A 17,523-nucleotide genomic window follows, 5' to 3' on the forward strand; every position below is an offset into this window, starting at 1 on the left:
TGTGGGAACATCCTTCTTAACATGTTCTCCAACTTTTTATCCATGGGCTCTTTAAACAAAGAACTATCCTTGCGAGCGTAGAAATGGCACCACCCACCTTAGGTACAGTCCCCCATAGCTTGAGTTGAGAGTCTGGGATGGGGAACAGCTTCTTAAAGGAAGGGGGCAAAGGAAGAACATAATCTCCCCATTCTTAATAATGTTAGCCATCTTAACAGGAACCGGGAAGGTCTGAGGTACCACCCTGTCCTCATACACTTTATCAAGCTTAGGAATAGAAGGTTCCTGCAGTAGTTTTGGTTCCGGAAACTCGAGGGTAGCAAGCACCTGCTTCAGCAAAAAGCGCAAATTTTCCATCCTAAACCTAAAGTCAGGCTCCTTTGCAGTGGGAGCTTTAGATGACATGGACTCTGACCCAGAATGAATGTCCTCCAAAGAGTTGGAGTCGTCCTCATCATCGGATTATCTTTCCAAGACATCTAATGGAGTATAAGACCCCTGGTCCGGATTGCCATATTTTACCTTACGCTTGCGCTTGGCAGAACATGTTAAGGCACTTGACACATTAGAGACCGCCGTTTGCAGTTGAGCCACAAAATCTGATGGCCAACGGATCTCTCCCATAGGAGAAATATACATGCCCTGGGGCGCTGCATGTGCACTCTGAGATGCATGTAGGGAGCGCACCTGACGGGACGGGGAGCCCTCAAAGGTGGATGGCTCAGTAGTACTAGACATCCTTTTCTTTTTAAATGTCGTGACTTTATAAAGGCATGTGGAACATAGTTGAGCAGGCGGATCTACCAGAACCTCCTCGCAATAAACACAGGTACTAGACTTAGTTAAAGAGGGAGTACCCTCTAACGTGTCAGAGTCCTCCATAGCTTGCGGCTTTAGTACGGACTAGTTATAATCTAAATAAAAATGGCACCTTTATAACCTCCAATGGCCGGGGCACTCACCACCTCCTATGACCCGGACCACAGAAACCGTTACGTCTCCTGCGCCGCCGGTCAAGCAAGGAAGCACTAAGGAGAAAACGTGCCAAATCTGCCACGCAAATACTCACGGAAATAAAACCAAGTCCACCCATTGCCACAACCACACCTTACACATATCGTAGCAATGACACAACAAACAATATTACGCTGATTGCTTACGGAGCTGTTAATCTGAGTCGGAATGGTTTTGCAGAAAGACTCTCCCTGCATCTGCGGACTCTAACTTTCACCCAAGCTCTCACTGAGAGACTGACAGGGCTACTTAAAACTCCAGTCCCATTCCAAAGAGTACTACCCTCCATAAGAGACTACTCCGAATCTTCCGACACTTCTCTGCCAACCTCCTGTGATGAAAGGCAAAGATTGACTGGGGGATGAGGGAAGTGGGGGAGGTATTTAAGCCTTTGGCTGGGGTGTCGTTGCCTCCTCCTGGTGGCAAGGCTCTTAATTCCCACAAGTAATGAATGAAGCCGTGGGCTCTCCTCCCCTTTAGATGGAAATAATGATGTATTCAAAGAAAAGATTACCTTGATGATAATATGCAGATATATATATACACATTTATTAAACTGTATCTGTTGTTTAAATATTGAATAAATGAGAGTAAAGCTTTGTTTCCTACAGTGACCTATTTTTAAAACGTTGCTCTCTTATTGTATTTATGCTGAGGCCAGTTAAGGGCAGCTATACATGAGAAGCTAAAGTAACAAGCTCCCAGTGCCTAATGTCCCTTTAAGCATAACAGGGAACCCAGGGTTTAAAGACAGCAGGCTCTGTTGGTTGAACCCGTTAACTACCAGTGCCGTACCCTGTAGGGTTGCCACGCATCCCTTAAAATACAGAACACTTATAAGTTACACATGCTGCAGGGTGTGCAGGGAGGAATATGAACAGTGCTGTCCAGAAACACAATATATGTTCCTCCCAGCACACCCTGCACCATGTGTAACTCATAAGTGTCCAGGAAAACATGGCTGAGGTGGCAACCCTTGTACCCTGTACGACACTGGTCGTTATGCCCTGGGCTTCTCTCTGCCACAATCTCGCTCATCGCACAGCAGTGGTGCCAATCGTTGATGGGTGGGAATGTAATGAGGGAGGCGGGTGGGTGGCCCATCACTGGAGGAGGAGGGCGGGAGTGGGTGGGACTGATACGCTACACATCACGTTAGGTAAAAAAAAAAGAGTCGGAGGACAACCATTTGACGCATGGTTTTCATATCTACAAATAAGACATTTTATTCAAACACACACTAGCAAAAACCACCTTACAAGACCACTTATCCCTTTTGAAAATATATGTCTATTGCCCAACACGCCCAAACACCTCATATATCTGACCTATAAATTATTACAACTACCACAAACTGATAAATGCACTACATTCAGAAACCAGTGGGAGAAATAATTAAATACACAATTTACAGACTCTGAATGGAGGAAAAGCTACATATACACCATTAAATCCTCCATCTTAACAGCTATTGTTGAAACCAACTACAAGGTATTATCGAGATGGTACCTCACACCTTCGAGCCTCCATCAGATTTACCCTGCAGCAACCTCTAATTGTTGGAGGGTTTGCGGAGAACGAGCCACACCAACGCACGTCTGGTGGTCCTGTCTTAGATTGAGACATTTTTGGGAACAAGTCCAACAAGTGATCAATCAAAAATTAAACTTACAAATAACACTAAACCCCCAGATTGTCTTACTTAATATTATGCCGCAGATTAAATGCCAATACCGAGTACATTTGCTACAAATCCTACTTAGCAGTGCAAATAGAATACTCCCCCCGATTTTGGAAAAAGACACAAGTGCCCACTATAGCCCAATGGCATAAAAAGGTAGAGTACACTTTGTCGCTAGAACAAATATATCACAGCTATTAGAACAAAACCGACCATTTCCTGAATATACTTCTATTGCGGAAAGATGATCAGATTTAACTAATTATTATTCCTCTAAACAAACCAACCTGCATCAGTACAGGGGTGAAGAATGTCATAAAGAGAACATGTTCAACTCACAGGTGAGTTTTATATCCCTAAAGAATACAGCTCTTATGCTTACATATATTCAACCACTTTATTATATGTAACATTTCTATATGTTTATGTATGGAATTAAAACTTTTTTTGTTTCAGTGATGTAATACTCTGCATGCCACAACCTAAACGCTATATTCTATAACAATGTCAAGTGATGTTATTTTCTCATTCCTGTTGTGTTTGAAACAATAAAAAATTTTTTATATTTTTTTAAAAAGAGCCGGAAAATGAGGGGGAATGAGCGAGAAGGAAGGAAGGGCAATGAGGGGGATCCTATGTGGGATCTATTGAGGGAAAGGGATCGGGGAGGGGGAGGGTAATGAGGGGGGACAGCTACACTACAGAAAAAATGGTTTATGGGTTTTAAAAATTATAAATAAGTATAAATTGAGGCAAACTGGGTACTGGCTGGCAGCTGCCAGTACCTAAGATGTCGGCAAATAGGTAGAGGGGGAGGGTTAGAGAGCTTTTTTGTGGGGGGATCAGGGAGGTTGGGTGGTAAGGGGGGGATCCTACACTGCAGAAAACATATATATATATATATATATATATATATATATATATATATATATATATATATATATATATATAAAATCAGCATTTATTTTAGTACTGGCAGACTTTGTGCCAGTACTTAAGATGGGGGTGACATATGGTGGGTGTGGGAGGGAATAGAGCTGTTTGAGAGGGGTCATGGAGGGATCAGGGGGTGGGATGTATCATGTGGGAGGCTGATCTCTACACTAAAGCTAAAATTAAAGGGATAGTAAACACCAAAAATGTTGCTTAAAAATATAGAAAATCCCTTTCTTTACCATACCCCAGTTTGGCAAAAACAACACTATTATAGAAATATACTTTTTATCTTTGTAATTACCTTGTATCTAAGTTTCTGCTTACTGCCTCCTTACCTCAGTTCTTTTGACAGACTTGCATTTCAGGCAATTAGTGCTGACTCTTAAATAACTTCATGTGCATGAGTACAGTGTTATAAATATGAAAGACATGAACTAACACCCTCTAGCTGTGAAAAACTGTCAAATGCAGAGGCGGCCTTCAGGGGCTTAGAAATTAGCATATGAGCCTACCTAGGTTTAGCTTACAACTAAGAATAACAAGAGAACAAAGCAAATTTGATGATAAAAGTACATTAGAAAGTTGTTTAAAATTACATGCCCTATATGAATCCTGAAAGTTTAATTTGGACTTTACTATCCCTTTAACCCTACAAGCTACCTAATTAACCCCTTCACTGCTGGACATAATACAAGCATGGTGCGCAGAGGCATTTAGTGTCCTTCTAATTACCAAAAAGCAATGCAAAAGCCATATATGTCTGCTGTTTCTGAACAAAGGGGATCCCAGAGAAGCATTTACAACCATTTGTGCCATGATTGCACAAGCTGTTTGTAAATAATTTCAGTGAGAAACCTAAAATTGTGAAAAAGTTAACGACATATACCAAAATGGTCCTAGATCAATAATTTGGGTTGTCTACTAAACAAATATAAAGGGCTAGATTTATCATAGCTGAGGCATACAGGGGCACGTATACGCACCCCTGTACGCCTCAGCTCGCCTGTGGCGGGGCGAAATTACCCGTAGGTAATTAACATTGCACACGAGCGCAATTTTGCGCTCGCGTGCAATCCCACCCCCTGTCCGCGCACAACCAATCACGCGCGGGCAGGAACTGTCAATCTCCTCGGTCGGACTCGACCGAGGAGATTGAATTTCGCCAGTTTAGAGGTGGCGAAGAGTTTAGGGAAGCAGCGGTCTGGTGACCGCTGCTTGTTAAATCGCGGCGAGCAAGTTCTTGTGAGAACTTGCTGCCGTAAGGGCTTAATAAATCTAGCCCATAGTTTTGATAGGTAAATATAAAAAAGGCTCTATTTCTGATTAAATGTAGTGATGGCAAAAATGCTCTGGTCTTTTGGGGAAGTTTTTGTCTGAAATGCCTGGTTCTTAAGGGGTTAAACATTTCTGAAGACAGAGTGTTTTGAAAAGACAGAGATATAAGCGGATGACTTTACAAGCACTGCCATAGGGTATAGCATATGGCACAAAATACTCAGAATATTTGTTTAGTAAACAGAAAGTTTAAAAAAACTGGAGCAACTAGCTCAGGCCTATGAAAATACCACCAATGATTATCATATCTTGTTAGAACCCTGCAGCATTTGTGCTGTTGTACTTCCAAAAAATGTATTTCAACTAAAAAACTGTTTATATCATAAATATAATACAGCACTTTTTATACATAATAGAAATATTGTTTGCATGAAAGATTATTAAAGGGACGTGCAAAACGAAAATACGCTAATGTGTTAGAGGATTTTTGCATTATTGCTTGCATGCAGCTATGTGTTTAAAGTCAGCTCCAAAGTAGCAATGCACTACTGTGACCTAACTGAACACATCTGGTGAGTCAATGACAAGAGGAACATGTGCAACGCCACCAATCACCAGCTGGCTCCCAGCAGTACATTGCTGCTCCTGAGCTCACCTAGCTATGCTATGCAAAAAAGGATACCAAGAGAACAAAGTAAATTTGATAATAGATGTAAATTGCAGTCTCTTACAACTGAATTATGATTGAAAGCTGATTGTGTATTACAGTTTAACATACTACCTTTTATATATAATACAAAAATAATTTGAATATCCCTTTAACCTCTCAACTGAAAAAAGACTGCATAACACTGCATATCTCCAAATACCTCTGCAACCTCTCATTTATGTCCCTTTTACCTCAAGCAAAATTCTGGACCAAAAAACCCTCCCTGAAATTTCCAGACACCACTCTGGAATGTTCAAATAACACCAACATCAGTTAAAGGGGCACTCAAGTCAAAAACAGAATTTATGTTTACCTGATAAATTTCTTTCTCCAACGGTGTGTCCGGTCCACGGCGTCATCCTTACTTGTGGGATATTCTCTTCCCCAACAGGAAATGGCAAAGAGCCCAGCAAAGCTGGTCACATGATCCCTCCTAGGCTCCGCCTACCCCAGTCATTCGACCGACGTTAAGGAGGAATATTTGCATAGGAGAAACCATATGGTACCGTGGTGACTGTAGTTAAAGAAAATAAATTATCAGACCTGATTAAAAAACCAGGGCGGGCCGTGGACCGGACACACCGTTGGAGAAAGAAATTTATCAGGTAAACATAAATTCTGTTTTCTCCAACATAGGTGTGTCCGGTCCACGGCGTCATCCTTACTTGTGGGAACCAATACCAAAGCTTTAGGACACGGATGAAGGGAGGGAGCAAATCAGGTCACCTAAATGGAAGGCACCACGGCTTGCAAAACCTTTCTCCCAAAAATAGCCTCAGAAGAAGCAAAAGTATCAAACTTGTAAAATTTGGTAAAAGTGTGCAGTGAAGACCAAGTCGCTGCCCTACATATCTGATCAACAGAAGCCTCGTTCTTGAAGGCCCATGTGGAAGCCACAGCCCTAGTGGAATGAGCTGTGATTCTTTCGGGAGGCTGCCGTCCAGCAGTCTCGTAAGCCAATCTGATGATGCTTTTAATCCAAAAAGAGAGAGAGGTAGAAGTTGCTTTTTGACCTCTCCTTTTACCTGAATAAACAACAAACAAGGAAGATGTTTGTCTAAAATCCTTTGTAGCATCTAAATAGAATTTTAGAGCGCGAACAACATCCAAATTGTGCAACAAACGTTCCTTCTTTGAAACTGGTTTTGGACACAGAGAAGGTACGATAATCTCCTGGTTAATGTTTTTGTTAGAAACAACTTTTGGAAGAAAACCAGGTTTAGTACGTAAAACCACCTTATCTGCATGGAACACCAGATAAGGAGGAGAACACTGCAGAGCAGATAATTCTGAGACTCTTCTAGCAGAAGAAATCGCAACTAAAAACAAAACTTTCCAAGATAATAACTTAATATCAACGGAATGTAAGGGTTCAAACGGAACCCCCTGAAGAACTGAAAGAACTAAATTGAGACTCCAAGGAGGAGTCAAAGGTTTGTAAACAGGCTTGATTCTGACCAGAGCCTGAACAAAGGCTTGAACATCTGGCACAGCTGCCAGCTTTTTGTGAAGTAATACCGACAAGGCAGAAATCTGTCCCTTCAGGGAACTAGCAGATAATCCTTTTTCCAATCCTTCTTGAAGGAAGGATAGAATCCTAGGAATCTTAACCTTGTCCCAAGGGAATCCTTTAGATTCACACCAACAGATATATTTTTTCCAAATTTTGTGGTAAATCTTTCTAGTTACAGGCTTTCTGGCCTGAACAAGAGTATCGATAACAGAATCTGAGAATCCTCGCTTCGATAAAATCAAGCGTTCAATCTCCAAGCAGTCAGCTGGAGTGAAACCAGATTCGGATGTTCGAACGGACCCTGAACAAGAAGGTCTCGTCTCAAAGGTAGCTTCCAAGGTGGAGCCGATGACATATTCACCAGATCTGCATACCAAGTCCTGCGTGGCCACGCAGGAGCTATCAAGATCACCGACGCCCTCTCCTGATTGATCCTGGCTACCAGCCTGGGGATGAGAGGAAATGGCGGGAACACATAAGCTAGTTTGAAGGTCCAAGGTGCTACTAGTGCATCCACTAGAGCCGCCTTGGGATCCCTGGATCTGGCCCCGTAGCAAGGAACTTTGAAGTTCTGACGAGAGGCCATCAGATCCATGTCTGGAATGCCCCACAGGTGAGTGACTTGGGCAAAGATTTCCGGATGGAGTTCCCACTCCCCCGGATGCAATGTCTGACGACTCAGAAAATCCGCTTCCCAATTTTCCACTCCTGGGATGTGGATAGCAGACAGGTGGCAGGAGTGAGACTCCGCCCATAGAATGATTTTGGTCACTTCTTCCATCGCTAGGGAACTCCTTGTTCCCCCCTGATGGTTGATGTACGCAACAGTTGTCATGTTGTCTGATTGAAACCGTATGAACTTGGTCCTCGCTAGCCGAGGCCAGGCCTTGAGAGCATTGAATATCGCTCTCAGTTCCAGAATATTTATCGGTAGAAGAGATTCTTCCCGAGACCAAAGACCCTGAGCTTTCAGGGATCCCCAGACCGCGCCCCAGCCCATCAGACTGGCGTCGGTCGTGACAATGACCCACTCTGGTCTGCGGAACGTCATCCCTTGAGACAGATTGTCCAGGGACAGCCACCAACGGAGTGAGTCTCTGGTCCTCTGATTTACTTGTATCTTCGGAGACAAGTCTGTATAGTCCCCATTCCACTGACTGAGCATGCACAGTTGTAATGGTCTTAGATGAATGCGCGCAAAAGGAACTATGTCCATCGCCGCTACCATCAACCCGATCACTTCCATGCACTGAGCTACGGAAGGAAGAGGAACGGAATGAAGTATCCGACAAGAGTCTAGAAGTTTTGTTTTTCTGGCCTCTGTTAGAAAGATCCTCATTTCTAAAGAGTCTATAATTGTTCCCAAGAAGGGAACCCTTGTTGACGGGGATAGAGAACTCTTTTCCACGTTCACTTTCCAGCCGTGAGATCTGAGAAAGGCCAGGACAATGTCCGTGTGAGCCTTTGCTTGAGGAAGGGACGACGCTTGAATCAGAATGTCGTCCAGGTAAGGTACTACTGCAATGCCCCTTGGTCTTAGCACCGCTAGAAGGGAGCCTAGTACCTTTGTGAAAATCCTTGGAGCAGTGGCTAATCCGAAAGGAAGCGCCACGAACTGGTAATGTTTGTCCAGGAATGCAAACCTTAGGAACCGATGATGTTCCTTGTGGATAGGAATATGTAGATACGCATCCTTTAAATCCACCGTGGTCATGAATTGACCCTCCTGGATGGAAGGAAGAATAGTTCGAATGGTTTCCATCTTGAAAGATGGAACCTTGAGAAACTTGTTTAAGATCTTGAGATCTAAGATTGGTCTGAACGTTCCCTCTTTTTTGGGAACTATGAACAGATTGGAGTAGAACCCCAACCCTTGTTCTCTTAGTGGAACAGGATGAATCACTCCCATTTTTAACAGGTCTTCTACACAATGTAAGAACGCCTGTCTTTTTATGTGGTCTGAAGACAACTGAGACCTGTGGAACCTCCCCCTTGGGGGAAGTCCCTTGAATTCCAGAAGATAACCCTGGGAGACTATTTCTAGCGCCCAGGGATCCAGAACATCTCTTGCCCAAGCCTGAGCGAAGAGAGAGAGTCTGCCCCCCACCAGATCCGGTCCCGGATCGGGGGCCAATATTTCATGCTGTCTTGGTAGCAGTGGCAGGCTTCTTGGCCTGCTTTCCCTTGTTCCAGCCTTGCATTGGTCTCCAAGCTGGCTTGGCTTGAGAAGTATTACCCTCTTGCTTAGAGGACGTAGCACTTTGGGCTGGTCCGTTTTTACGAAAGGGACGAAAATTGGGTCTATTTTTCGCCTTGAAAGGCCGATCCTGAGGAAGGGCGTGGCCCTTACCCCCAGTGATATCCGAGATAATCTCTTTCAAGTCAGGGCCAAACAGCGTTTTCCCCTTGAAAGGAATGTTTAGTAGCTTGTTCTTGGAAGACGCGTCAGCCGACCAAGATTTCAACCAAAGCGCTCTGCGCGCCACAATAGCAAACCCAGAATTCTTAGCCGCTAACCTAGCCAATTGCAAAGTGGCGTCTAGGGTGAAAGAATTAGCCAATTTGAGAGCATTGATTCTGTCCATAATCTCCTCATAAGGAGGAGAATCACTATCGAGCGCCTTTATCAGTTCATCAAACCAGAAACATGCGGCTGTAGTGACAGGGACAATGCATGAAATTGGTTGTAGAAGGTAACCCTGCTGAACAAACATCTTTTTAAGCAAACCTTCTAATTTTTTATCCATAGGATCTTTGAAAGCGCAACTATCCTCTATGGGTATAGTGGTGCGTTTGTTTAAAGTAGAAACCGCTCCCTCGACCTTGGGGACTGTCTGCCATAAGTCCTTTCTGGGGTCGACCATAGGAAACAATTTTTTAAATATGGGGGGAGGGACGAAAGGAATACCGGGCCTTTCCCATTCTTTATTAACAATGTCCGCCACCCGCTTGGGTATAGGAAAAGCTTCTGGGAGCTCCGGCACCTCTAGGAACTTGTCCATTTTACATAGTTTCTCTGGGATGACCAACTTTTCACAATCATCCAGAGTGGATAATACCTCCTTAAGCAGAATGCGGAGATGTTCCAACTTAAATTTAAATGCAATTACATCAGGTTCAGCCTGTTGAGAAATGTTCCCTGAATCAGTAATTTCTCCCTCAGACAAAACCTCCCTGGCCCCCTCAGATTGGGTTAGGGGCCCTTCAGAGATATTAATATCAGCGTCGTCATGCTCTTCAGTAACTAAAACAGAGCAGCCACGCTTATGCTGACAAGGGTTCATTTTGGCTAAAATGTTTTTGACAGAATTATCCATTACAGCCGTTAATTGTTGCATAGTAAGCAGTATTGGCGCGCTAGATATACTAGGGGCCTCCTGAGTGGGCAAGACTCGTGTAGACGAAGGAGGGAATGATGCAGTACCATGCTTACTCCCCTCACTTGAGGAATCATCTTGGGCATCATTGTCATTATCACATAAATCACATTTATTTAAATGAACAGGAATTCTGGCTTCCCCACATTCAGAACACAGTCTATCTGGTAGTTCAGACATGTTAAACAGGCATAAACTTGATAATAAAGTACAAAAAACGTTTTAAAATAAAACCGTTACTGTCACTTTAAATTTTAAACTGAACACACTTTATTACTGCAATTGCGAAAAAACATGAAGGAATTGTACAAAATTCACCAAATTTTCACCACAGTGTCTTAAAGCCTTAAAAGTATTGCACACCAAATTTGGAAGCTTTAACCCTTAAAATAACGGAACCGGAGCCGTTTTAACACTTTAACCCCTTTACAGTCCCTGGTATCTGCTTTGCTGAGACCCAACCAAGCCCAAAGGGGAATACGATACCAAATGACGCCTTCAGAAAGTCTTTCTAAGTATCAGAGCTCCTCTCACATGCGACTGCATGCCATGCCTCTCAAAAACAAGTGCGCCACACCGGCGCGAAAATGAGGCTCTGCTTATGCTTTGGGAAAGCCCCAGAGAAATAAGGTGTCTAATACAGTGCCTGCCGATATTATAATATCAATAAAACCCAGATAAAATGATTCCTCAAAGCTAAATATGTTTTAAAACTGAATCGATTTAGCCCAGAAAAGTCTACAATCTTAATAAGCCCTTGTGAAGCCCTTATTTACCATCGTAATAAACATGGCTTACCGGATCCCATAGGGAAAAATGACAGCTTCCAGCATTACATCGTCTTGTTAGAATGTGTCATACCTCAAGCAGCAAGAGACTGCACACTGTTCCCCCAACTGAAGTTAATTGCTCTCAACAGTCCTGTGTGGAACAGCCATGGATTTTAGTTACGGTGCTAAAATCATTTTCCTCATACAAACAGAAATCTTCATCTCTTTTCTGTTTCTGAGTAAATAGTACATACCAGCACTATTTTAAAATAACAAACTCTTGATTGAATAATAAAAACTACAGTTAAACACTAAAAAACTCTAAGCCATCTCCGTGGAGATGTTGCCTGTACAACGGCAAAGAGAATGACTGGGGTAGGCGGAGCCTAGGAGGGATCATGTGACCAGCTTTGCTGGGCTCTTTGCCATTTCCTGTTGGGGAAGAGAATATCCCACAAGTAAGGATGACGCCGTGGACCGGACACACCTATGTTGGAGAAATAAACTTTTAGGATTCAGATAGAGTATGCAGTTTTAGGACACTTTCATTATCAAATTTGGCACAGTCTTTTAATATGCACACTTTCTGGGGAACAACATCCTACTGAAAATGTGCACAAGCTCACAGGGTATACATATACTACTCTGTGATTGGCTGATGTCTGTCACATGATACAGGGGGCTGGAAAATAGAAGAAAAAACATTTGTCAGAAAAAAATCTGATTATTTGAAATTCAGAGTAAGGTCTTTTGCCTTATCTTTTCATTTTGCACTTGTTAATTATGCAATTCTACTGCATTGTGGTCCTTTAAACTCTGCCCATGCCTGGCCCACAGACCTCCCAGATTGCCTCTGCATTTCAGGGCCCCACCCCCTTAAACCCCAGTTTCACAGACAATTTAAGAAATGTTGGGAGAGTAGGACGCATACCCTCCCACTCAGCTTCTAAGGACCCAAACTTACCTTATAGGTAAAGCTCTGAGCATGGAAGTGCACGGTGTGCATATCGATTTCATTTCCAAGACCAATCAAGTACCAGTTAGTCTTTTCACCTTCAGCCATTGTCAGCCCATGAAGATTTCCATAGATCTTCCCATTAATTGCTGGAGAGAATGATAAGTACAAGGGTTAACTAACTCTGTTCCTTTGTCATTATAACTAATAAATAAAGAGAAAAGCAACAAGTTCTATTTAAAACATTAATATATTCTGGAAAAAGAAAAACTACTTTCTGTTTTATCTAAATAGTGCCTCTGACACCCCCTACAGTTGAATAAGTAAATGACATGTGTGTTATCACAAGTTAAAGGATAATACAGTATATAACATCATTCTTATCTGTACTACTTGATTTAAAAATATGTCACAAGTTTTACACCTGGCTGTTTTACATCTACAAAAACCTTACATCAAACTGGGTTGATCCAATTTAACATAAAATGTATGTTTGCAAAGAAATCTACTAGCCTGCAAAGGAAAGGATCATTGGCTTATTAATGCAATCTGTTAGAGTTGCTTTAAAAGGACAAGAAATTCAAAGTTTAATTCTCTATAAAATATTTAACTTAGCATAATAATATCAAAATTGTATCATGAGCTTTTCCTGTAACTTAAAGGGACATGAAACCCCACATTTGTTGTTTATGATTTAAATCATTTGAAACAACTTAATTTACTTCTATTATCAAATTTATTTCGTTCTCTTGGCATCTTTTGTTTAAAAAAGCAGGGATGTAAGCTTAGGAGTGTGCATGTGTTTGGAACACTATATAGCATACATTTTGCAAGAGTTTTACTAAATTGCAAGAGCAGCACGTTTTTCTGCCATGTAGTGCTCCGGACACCTACCTAGGTATCTCTTCAACAAACAATATCATATGAACGAAGCAAATATGATAAACTTTTTTTTTTTTTTTTAATTGTATGCTCTATCTGAATCACAAAAGAAAATGTTTGGGTTTCATATACCTTTAAAGGGATTAGATTTTTTTGCCCATAGGGAAGATGAAGTGTGTCCAGAACATCGACCCTAAAACATGCTACACTGTGATTGTTTGATCACAGCAGGAACTCCGCTATATCTGTCCCTAATAGACCAAAAGTAAATGGATAAAATGAACATACTCAGGAGAGGTATGTTGAAAATTTTGCTATCAATCGGCTAGATTACGAGTTTTGCGGTATGAGTGAAAAAGCAGCGTTAAGGCTCTTTTCTCCTACTGCTGGTATTATGAGTCTTGCAGGTTTAGCTGCACCACACACTTTTTTGGCTGTAACGCAACGTAACTACCGCAGCTTTCCAAAAGTCCTTTTTCAATGGGACTTCCTTTGCACCGGTATTACGAGTCTGCCTGGGGGGGCCAAAAAATATGCGGTATAGCCAATACCGTCAAGATACATACCGTTAACTGAAAGTCAGTAGTTATGGGTTTTATGCTACAACGCTGTAACATAAAACTCACAACTAAAGTGCTAAAAAGTACACTAACATCCATAAACTACCTATTAACCCCTAAACCGAGGCCCTCCCGCATCGCAAATACTAAAATAAAATGATTAACCCCTAATCTGCCACTCCGGACATCGCCGCCTCTATAATAAACATATTAACCCCTAAATCGCTGCACTCCCGCATCGCAAACACTAGTTAAATATTATTAACCCCTAATTTGCTGTCCCTAGCATTGCCGCAACCTACATTACTGTTATTAACCTCTAATCTGCCGCCCCCAATGTCGCCGACACCTACATTAGTTATTAACCCCTAATCTGCCGCCCCCAATGTCGCCGCCACCTACATTACAGTTATTAACCCCTAATCTGCCGCCCCGACATCGCCGCCACCTACCTACACTTATTAACCCCTAATCTGCCGCCCCCAACGTCGCCGCCACTATACTAAAGTTATTAACCCCTAACCCTAACACCCACTAACTTTAATGTAATTAAAATAAATCTAAATAAAACCAACTATTAATAACTAAATAATTACTATTTAAAACTAAATACTTACCTGTAAAATAAACCTTAAGCTAGCTACAATATAACTAATAGTTACATTGTAGCTATCTTAGGTTTTATTTTTATTTCACTGCTAAGTTTGTATTTATTTTAACTAGGAAGAATAGTTAGTAAATAGTTATAAACTATTTACTAACTGTCTAGCTAAATTTACCTGTAAAATAAAACCTAACCTGTCTTACACTAACACCTATCCTTACACTACAATTAACTAAATTACATAATTAAATACAATTAACTAAATTACAAAAACAAACAAACACTAAATTACACAAAATTAAAAAAGAAAACAGAATTTATGCTTACCTGATAAATTACTTTCTCCAACGGTGTGTCCGGTCCACGGCGTCATCCATTACTTGTGGGAAATATTCTCCCCCACAGGGAAAGGCAAGGAGAGCACACAGCAAGAGCTGTCCATATAGCTCCCCCTCTGGCTCCGCCCCCCAGTCATTCGACCGACGGTTAGGAGAAAAAGGAGAAACTATAGGGTGCCGTGGTGACTGTAGTGTATAAAGAAAAAATTTTCAACCTGATTAAAAAACCAGGGCGGGCCGTGGACCGGACACAACGTTGGTGAAAGTAATTTATCAGGTAAGCATAAATTCTGTTTTCTCCAACATTGGTGTGTCCGGTCCACGGCGTCATCCATTACTTGTGGGAACCAATACCAAAGCTTTAGGACACGGATGAAGGGAGGGAGCAAATCAGGTTACCTAAACGGAAGGCACCACGGCTTGCAAAACCTTTCTCCCAAAAATAGCCTCCGAAGAAGCAAAAGTATCAAATTTGTAGAATTTGGCAAAAGTGTGCAGAGAACACCAAGTTGCTGCCTTACATATCTGGTCAACAGAAGCCTCGTTCTTGTAGGCCCATGTGGAAGCCACAGCCCTAGTAGAGTGAGCTGTGATACGGTCAGGAGGCTGCCGTCCGGCAGTCTCATAAGCCAAGCGGATAATGCTTTTCAGCCAGAAAGAGAGAGAGGTAGCAGTAGCTTTTTGACCTCTCCTCTTACCAGAGTAAACGACAAACAAAGATGAGGTTTGTCTAAAATCTTTTGTTGCTTCTAAATAGAACTTTAAAGCACGAACAACATCTAAATTGTGTAATAAACGTTCCTTCTTTGAAACTGGATTCGGACACAAAGAAGGAACAACTATTTCCTGGTTGATGTTCTTGTTGGAAACAACTTTTGGAAGAAAACCAGGCTTAGTACGCAAAACAACCTTATCTGAATGAAAAACCAGATATGGTGGATTACACTGCAAAGCAGATAATTCAGAAACTCTTCTAGCAGAAGAAATAGCAACCAAAAACAGAACTTTCCAAGATAATAACTTAATATCTATGGAATGTAAAGGTTCAAACGGAACCCCTTGAAGAACTGAAAGAACTAAATTTAGACTCCAAGGAGGAGTCATGGGTCTGTAAATAGGCTTGATTCTAACCAAAGCCTGAACAAAAGCTTGTACATCTGGCAAAGCTGCCAGTCGTTTGTGCAACAAGACGGATAATGCAGAAATCTGTCCTTTTAGAGAACTAGCTGACAACCCTTTATCCAAACCTTCTTGGAGAAAGGAGAGAATCTTTGGAATTTTAATCTTACTCCAGGAGAATCCTTTGGATTCACACCAACAGATATATCTTTTCCATATTTTAAGGTAAATCTTTCTAGTCACAGGTTTTCTGGCTTGGACCAGAGTATCTATCACAGAATTTGAAAACCCACGCTTGGATAAAATCAAGCGTTCAATTTCCAAGCAGTCAGCTGCAGAGAAACTAGATTTGGATGTTCGAATGGACCTTGTACTAGAAGATCCTGTCTCAAAGGTAGCTTCCATGGTGGAGCCGATGACATATTCACCAGGTCTGCATACCAAGTCCTGCGTGGCCACGCAGGAGCTATCAGAATCACTGAGGCCTTCTCCTGTTTGATCCTGGCTATGAGCCTGGGAAGGAGAGGAAACGGTGGAAACACATATGCTAGGTTGAACGACCAAGGCGCCACTAATGCATCCACTAGAGTCGCCTTGGGATCCCTGGATCTGGACCCGTAGCAAGGTATCTTGAAGTTCTGACGGGACGCCATTAGATCCATGTCTGGAATGCCCCATAATTGGGTTAACTGAGCAAAGACCTCCGGATGGAGTTCCCACTCCCCCGGATGGAAAGTCTGACGACTCAAATAGTCCGCCTCCCAGTTGTCTACTCCTGGGATGTGAATAGCAGATAGATGGCAGGAGTGATTCTCTGCCCATTGGATTATCTTGGTTACTTCCTTCATCGCTAGGGAACTCTTTGTTCCCCCCTGATGATTGATGTACGCAACAGTCGTTATGTTGTATTTAACCGTTTTTATACACTACAATCCCTGCTACAGACTTGTTGCAGCTTTTTACCTTCCTTAGGGGTCCCATTCACAGAAAAAAGCCTTTTGGAGTCACTTTCTGAGCCACATGACCCTATCTGCATGCACTGCCTTGTAAATCAACTGTGCAGCTGAAGCACCAAAATGAGGCTTCCTCCCTCAGCACACTAGAGTGAAGGGGCCTTCCTGACTAGATTTAGGTGTCTAAAACAAGCCAGATCAATAAAAAATGTTCCCCAGTGTATGTGAGCTTATAAAATATTTCAAATGGTATCATATTGTAATAAAAACCAATCGATTTTGCCCCTAACAGTGTCTACCAGCATAAAAAACAAAAAGGGGAAGCCTGTTATCTTTTTTGCTGAGGTGAAAGAAAAATGGCTTACCTTTTCCCCTGAGGGGAAATATGACTGTCATCTAGCATTAGCCTGTGTTGTTAGAAGGAGACCAGTCATACCTGAAGCAGATGAGTCTGCAAACTGTTACCCCCAACTGAAGTTCTCTTGTTTCAACAGTCCTGCGTGATAACAGTAATGGATTTTAGTTACTGTCTGCTAAAATCATAGCCCTCTTAAACAGAAATCTTCATCACTTTTCTGTTATAGAGTAAATAGTACAAGCCAGCACTATTTTAAAATAACAAACTCTTGATAGAAGAATAAAAAACTACAACTAACACCACAAACTCCTCGCCATCCCCGTGGTAGATGCTACTTGTTCAGAGCGGCAAGGAGAATGACTGGGGGGCGGAGCCAGAGGGGGAGCTATATGGACAGCTCTTGCTGTGTGCTCTCCTTGCCTTTCCCTGTGGGGGAGAATATTTCCCACAAGTAATGGATGACGCCGTGGACCAGACAC

At 42.1% G+C, this 17,523-nt stretch overlaps 1 protein-coding gene across 1 annotated transcript in view; it reads right to left on the minus strand.

Moving 5' to 3' along the window:
- The window catches only part of HEPHL1 (hephaestin like 1), a 387,436-nt gene that overhangs the window by 18,765 nt on the left and 351,148 nt on the right, over window positions 1-17,523 (minus strand). The window contains exon 17 of the mRNA XM_053708616.1: window positions 12,240-12,379. Coding sequence (XP_053564591.1) covers window positions 12,240-12,379 — 140 coding nt within the window. The remainder of the gene's footprint in view (window positions 1-12,239; window positions 12,380-17,523) is intronic.

The sequence above is a fragment of the Bombina bombina genome, chromosome 3 (assembly GCF_027579735.1).
Source record: "Bombina bombina isolate aBomBom1 chromosome 3, aBomBom1.pri, whole genome shotgun sequence".
Taxonomy (NCBI): domain Eukaryota; kingdom Metazoa; phylum Chordata; class Amphibia; order Anura; family Bombinatoridae; genus Bombina; species Bombina bombina.